At 33.1% G+C, this 6,220-nt stretch overlaps 1 protein-coding gene across 1 annotated transcript in view; it reads left to right on the top strand.

Annotated features, from left to right (window-relative positions):
- Window positions 3,733-6,220, top strand: part of LOC110267615 — a 3,279-nt gene continuing 791 nt past the window's right edge. Inside the window, exon 1 of the mRNA XM_021113400.1 lies at window positions 3,733-4,360. Within this exon, the coding sequence (XP_020969059.1) occupies window positions 4,069-4,360 (292 nt within the window). The 5' untranslated portion in view covers window positions 3,733-4,068. The remainder of the gene's footprint in view (window positions 4,361-6,220) is intronic.

Raw genomic sequence — 6,220 nt, 5'->3', positions numbered from 1 at the left:
TATTTCTATCCTATTTTATATTTTAATTATATTTTAATTATTAAAACTCTATAACCATTTGAATCCGTCTGATTGAGACTTACAAGGTGACCATAGCTTGCTTCAAGCCGACAATCTCCGTGGGATCGACCCTTACTCACATAAGGTTTATTACTTGGAGGACCCAGTGCACTTGCTGGTTAGTTGTACGAAGTTGTGACAAAGAACTAAAGTTATGAACGTGCGTACCAAATTTTTGACGTCGTCACCAAGGAATGAACGATCACGATTTTCCCACACCATTCTATATGTAACAACTTTAGTTGAGGGCGAAGGGATGAAGTTTATGATCATCTAATAAGTAAGGGATTTCAAAAAGGTTACACTGTGTGGGTTCATCATGGTGAAAGGATAAGTCACATGGATAGTGATTCCAATGAGGTTGAAGTCTATGAAGGATTTGTCGACAACATTCATTGGCTGCTAAACGAGACGTTTTGGCATGTGCTTGAAGGAGATAAAGATGGTGATGGGCCAAATGTAGATGCAAAAAAGTTTTATAACTTTCTTGAAGTTGGAAAACAAGAGTTATATCCTGGTTGTAAAAAATTTTCGACATTATCTTTCGTTATCCGAATGTATTTGTTGAAGACTCTTAATGGTTGGAGCAACGCATCCTTTACTGCTCTACTTAAATTATTGAAAGAAGCAATTTCTCATTTGAATATTCCTGATTCTTTCAATAAAATTAAGGCCATGGTAAAAGATTTAGGACTTGGTTATAATAAAATTCATGCTTGTCCCAACGATTGTATTCTATTCTGGGATACATATGAAGATGATGAATTTTGTCCAGTTTGTGGAGCTTCCAGGTACATAGAAAATGTTGAGGTAGATACGGAAGTTGATAAGTTGAAGAAAAAACTTATGCCTGCAAAGGTTTTGAGGCACTTTCCCTTGATTCCAAGGCTTAAGAAGTTGTTCCTGTGTTCAAATATAGCTGAATCATTAAGGTGGCACGATGAACATCGTTTAAAGGATGGAAAGTTAAGACACCCAGCTAATGTCCAATCATGGAAAGACTTTGATAGGCTTCATCCCGATTTTGCTAAAAAATCTCATAACATAAGACTAGGGCTAGCTAGCGATGGATTTAATCCATTTAGAACTATGAGCATCTCCCATAGTACATGGTTGGTAGTTTTAGTCGCATACAATCTTCTTCCATGGTGTTGCATGAAACCAGAGTATGTCATGATGTCCTTGCTCATCCCTAGACCATGTTTGCCTGGAAAAATCATTGATGTGTATCTTCAGCCATTAATTGAATAGTTGAAGGTTTTATGGGAAGTTGGAGTGGAAACATATGATGCTTCAAAGAATAAAACTTTTCAACTACATGCAGCACTTTTATGGACCATAAGTGACTTTTCAGCTTATGCTATTTTATCCGGTTGGAGCATAAAGGGAAAGTTAGCATGTCCTTGCTATAATTATGACACCTCCTCTTGTTATTTAAAACATAGCCGGAAGATGTGCTATATGGATCACCGTAAATTTTTGGCTGCGGATCATCCATATAGAATGGATAAAAGATCTTTCAATGGCGATGTTGAATTAAGGTCTTCACCATCTTTATTAGATGGGGAACAAATTTTTGAAGACTTGAAAGATTTTGACAATGTATTAGGGAAGAAGCAAAAAAATAAAATTGATGGTCCATGGAAGAAAATGTCCATTTTCTTTGAGTTGCCATATTGGAAGCAAAATACATTGCGCCATTGTCTTGATGTTATGCACATCGAGAAAAACGTATGTGATAACATTATTGGGACTTTATTAGACATACCAAGAAAGTCCAAAGATCATGCAAATGCTCATTACGATCTCAAAGATATGGGCATAAGAAAAAAACTTCAACCAAAGGAGATAGATGGTGACAAGAAAGCAAAAATTGCTAAGGCTTGTTTTAACCTTACTACTCAAGAAAAAACCATTTTTTGTGATATTTTGAAGTCAGTAAAATTGCCATCTGGTAGTGCCTCAAATATTTCTTGGTGTGTTCATGTTGCTGAGAAAAAAATATCAATCTATAAAAGTCATGATGCTCATTTTATGTTGCAATATTTGTTGCAAGTAGCTATAAAATGCACAATGTAGAATCAAGTAGCTGGCCCTTTAATATATCTTGGTTCATTCTTTCGTTCCTTGTGCTAAAAAGTTGTTGAAAATGATACAATAGATCATTTGAAAGTAGATATTAGAGAAATTTTGTGCCAATTGGAAAGAATATTTCCTCAAAGTTTCTTTGATATAATGGTACATTTGCCTATTCATCTAGTAAACGAGTTGAGGTTGGGTGGCCCGGTTCAATTTAGGTGGATGTACCCCATCGAGAGATATTTGTGTAGGTTAAAGTCCTACGTTCGCAATAAGAGCCGCCCCGAAGGTTCGATTGCTAAAGGATATTTAGCTGGGGAATGCTTGACATTTTGCTCAAGGTAATTAAGTCCTGATGTGGATACAAGGCTGAGTAGGAGGACACAAAATTATGATAATTACAGTGAAGTTGAAGTATGTCATGATAGCTATTTTGCTTGCTTGGGGCGACCAATTGGTGGAAAGAGAAAATGGCAACTTTTTTCTCTAGATACTAACTCAAAAATGCAAGCTCATCGGTACATCTTATTCGATTGTAATAAAGTTAAAGACTACATTAGGTATTTTGTTATATATTTTCCAACTACCAATTCTCTATTAGCAAATTTAACTTACACACTTTTTACTTACTTTAGAGAGTATGAGGAACATGTCAACAATCAAACTAAAGGTAGAAAATGGAAGAAGGCAAAAACTCTAAGCCATGATTTTAGCGAATGGTTCAAAGAGTGTGCTTCTCATGAAGATGTTCCGAAACAACTCAAAGACTTGTCTAGAGGCCCAAACATAGTTGCAAAATGATTTTCTACTTATGTAATCAATGGCTACAAATTTCAAACTCAAGAACATGATGCTAGCCACACAACTCAAAACAGTGGTGTGACTTTGGTATGCGAAACACCAAGCTTTGCTAGTGCCATGGACAACAACCCAATGGCAAAAGTCATAACATATTTTGATGCAATAAATGACATAATTGAGTTAGACTATTATGCAAGTTTCAAATTGTTCTCTTCAACTGTGATTGGTTTGAGGTTGAAGAAGAGAATTTTGGTCTAACTTCAGTTCATTTTAATAAAAGATGTTCTCGGGATGATCATTTTGTATTAGCTTCATAAGTCCAGCAATGCTTTTATATTCAAGACACTTTTAACAAAGACAAGCATTATGTCATAGACACAGTGCCAAGGGATTTATTTAATATGTATCATGAGTATAATGTTGAAGCCGAAGAGTCTAATCGAAAGGACCCCTTTGATCAAGCGAATGATTTGTTTGTGCTAAAGGCTAATTGTGAAGTTCAATGGACTAGAGAAGACATGCCAAATACAATCATTGAGAAACCTTCAGTTGTTCTACAACAAGCTGAAGATAGTGATTCTGATTTTTAAAGAGATTTCTCTTCCCAATATAGAATAATTTTTTTCTTTTATTTTGGTTTAATTGTTTATGAATAGGTGCATTTCTTATAGATTCGTGGTTCTTTTAATTTGTGATTTGGTTTTTTACTAATATATTAATAGCTTTTTTATGTATACTAATCTCATTATTTTATTTCCTTTTCAGAAAATGTTCAAAAAATTCATTGAACATGAGATAGATTCAAAGTCAAGTGCTGAATTGCGTGCAAAGTTCTTGAAAAATATGGAAGTTAAGCGAGAAAAGATGTATTCTGGTCAACAGCAACATCAACCACCACCACCACTTAAGAGGATAAAAACCCTTAGTGATAGGGAAAGGGAGCAGAACTTAAGAAAAAATGGTATCCAAGCAAATGAAAAGCAGAATTTTGTAGAAAATACAAAAGCTCTTGCAAAAGACAAAGGACAGAATTTGAAGAAAATTAAAGTACAGATGGAAGCAAGTATGACTCACTCTCAAGGATCTACCTATAGATAAGAAAAAGAACTTTCTTCTAAATCTACTACTATGGCTCACAAGAATTCTAGAGAAGTAGATTCTAGAATGAGTCAAGATTTGAAGAGAAAAGAGACCACAATTGTAGATGATGTTGAAGAGTGTGGTAGCTTGCAAGAAAGGCCAACTAAGAAGGAAAAAATACGTCAATTTGCTTCAATGCCGATTGATACATTTCTTAAACTTAACAATGAACCTGATGGTGAAGAGCAATTAGATGAGAATGAAGGAGATAATATAGAGGAGCAGGACAAGGATTATATTAATCCAACTGAGGCTGAGGACATAGACAATACTTTGAAAGGTAAATTTTTTGTCTCCTTGAAAATATTTTATGACATCATTTCTCTTTAAATTGACTGCTGTGAAAGATTTATATATGATGACTTCTTTGTATAATAGGGATATATTTTAATAAATAATTTATTGGATCTATTAATTGGTGGGGGCGGCATATTACGGTGATATTACACCTACTTCAGGTTATGTCAGTGACGATCTTCCATGGAGATATATTTAGGAGTAACAAAAATTTCCTACACACAATGTATAGTATGTATGCATAGGCGTGCTACTTACAATTATTGCTGCAGGTTGTGTTTTTTTTTAGTACTTTTTTATATTTTATCAAGTGATAAATCTGTCATTGAAATGAGATCAAATAAAATAAAATTATGTTTTGGTCTTTTTATATTTTAACTAGATTTATTTTAATGAAGACAAATGCCCTTTGTATGTCCTTTAGAAGCGACTTCTAGTTTCCTACGCAGCTGGAATAAATTATTAGCAATAGTGAAATAATGAAATTTTATTCATTTGGCTAAATTGGTGAAGCTGTTTTTTTTCAATTAAATATATATATATCAATAAGAAGGATGGTATATAATTAGTCTCTTTGTATAAAGACAACAATGAAGAAAATACGAGGACCTACACAATGCTTGAAGATTCATGCAAGACAGTTGAAAGATAGAGAAAAAATTATTCTAGATATTGAAGGAGAGGCAATTGGTCCTACTGATGAAGCTGTAAACAACTTGAGCAAATTTTTTGGCACAGTAGCAAGGAATTTATATTTTTGTCAATTAATTTACACAAACTAGAAGGGGATTAAAGATAAAGAAGCTATTCGGGAATATATTCAAGTGAGAATATTAGTCTTGTTTCTTTTAGAAACTATTTGGAAATTACACATATATTTTATTCTTAGTAGCAAATAATATCTGTGTTTTATAGGCTAAATTCATTATTCCAATTGAAGGAAAGAGGATAGTTCTTGCTCGTATCAATGACAACTGGAGATAGTATAAGACCACAATCAAGCAAACTCATTTTATGCCATACAAATGTGTTAATGAGATGCTGAAAAATTGTCCTAAAAGCATACCTGAGAGTCATTTTTGAAAGTTAATTACTTATTGGAGAACTAAGAAAGTTAAGGTAAGACATGTGAAACTTAGCGTAATTATTTATGCAATTATATTATATACATTAATGAGTGATATATGATAATTTTTTTTAATACTTGTCTCTTGCTATGTAGAAAATAGCTGTGCAGAATAAGAAAAATATGGCACAACAGAAATTTAGCCAACGAAAGGGACCAATAAATTTTGCAAGAATACGTGCAAGTTTGGTACAATATTTTATTCGTTGTGCATTTGTATGTGTATGTGTAGTGTGTGTCTTTGAGTATCAAGTATGTATTGATTTTATAAAATAAACTTATTTTAACTCTATATAAATGCTATTTGAACTGGACTTATAGGTTGCTTTTAAGGAAAATAATGAACCACCTACTCAAGCAGAAATGTTTGTTGAGACTCGCCAAAGCACAAAGGGAAAATCATTGGATGAAGACACTTTGGATGTTATTGTAAGTATTGGGAGTTAATTTGGTTAAAATAGGTTATGGATTTCTTGTGTCTTGGTAATTTGTCCATCACTTATGGTTACTTTTATGCTTGCAGTTGAGTTAAAAAATGTTTATTCTTAATTTTTATTATTTGTTTTGATGTTTTCAAATGATATATATTTTTAGTCTAATTGAGTAGTTACTCTTTTTTTTATTATTATTTTTCTTCACATTAATATAGGCACATCTTCAAGCTGAGAATAAAAAGTCTAAAGAATCAGCAATTAGAGCTTTCCAATCCATATTTGG

The sequence above is a fragment of the Arachis ipaensis genome, chromosome B10 (genome assembly GCF_000816755.2).
Source record: "Arachis ipaensis cultivar K30076 chromosome B10, Araip1.1, whole genome shotgun sequence".
Taxonomy (NCBI): Eukaryota; Viridiplantae; Streptophyta; class Magnoliopsida; order Fabales; family Fabaceae; genus Arachis; species Arachis ipaensis.
This window is presented reverse-complemented; position numbering and strand designations above follow the sequence as displayed.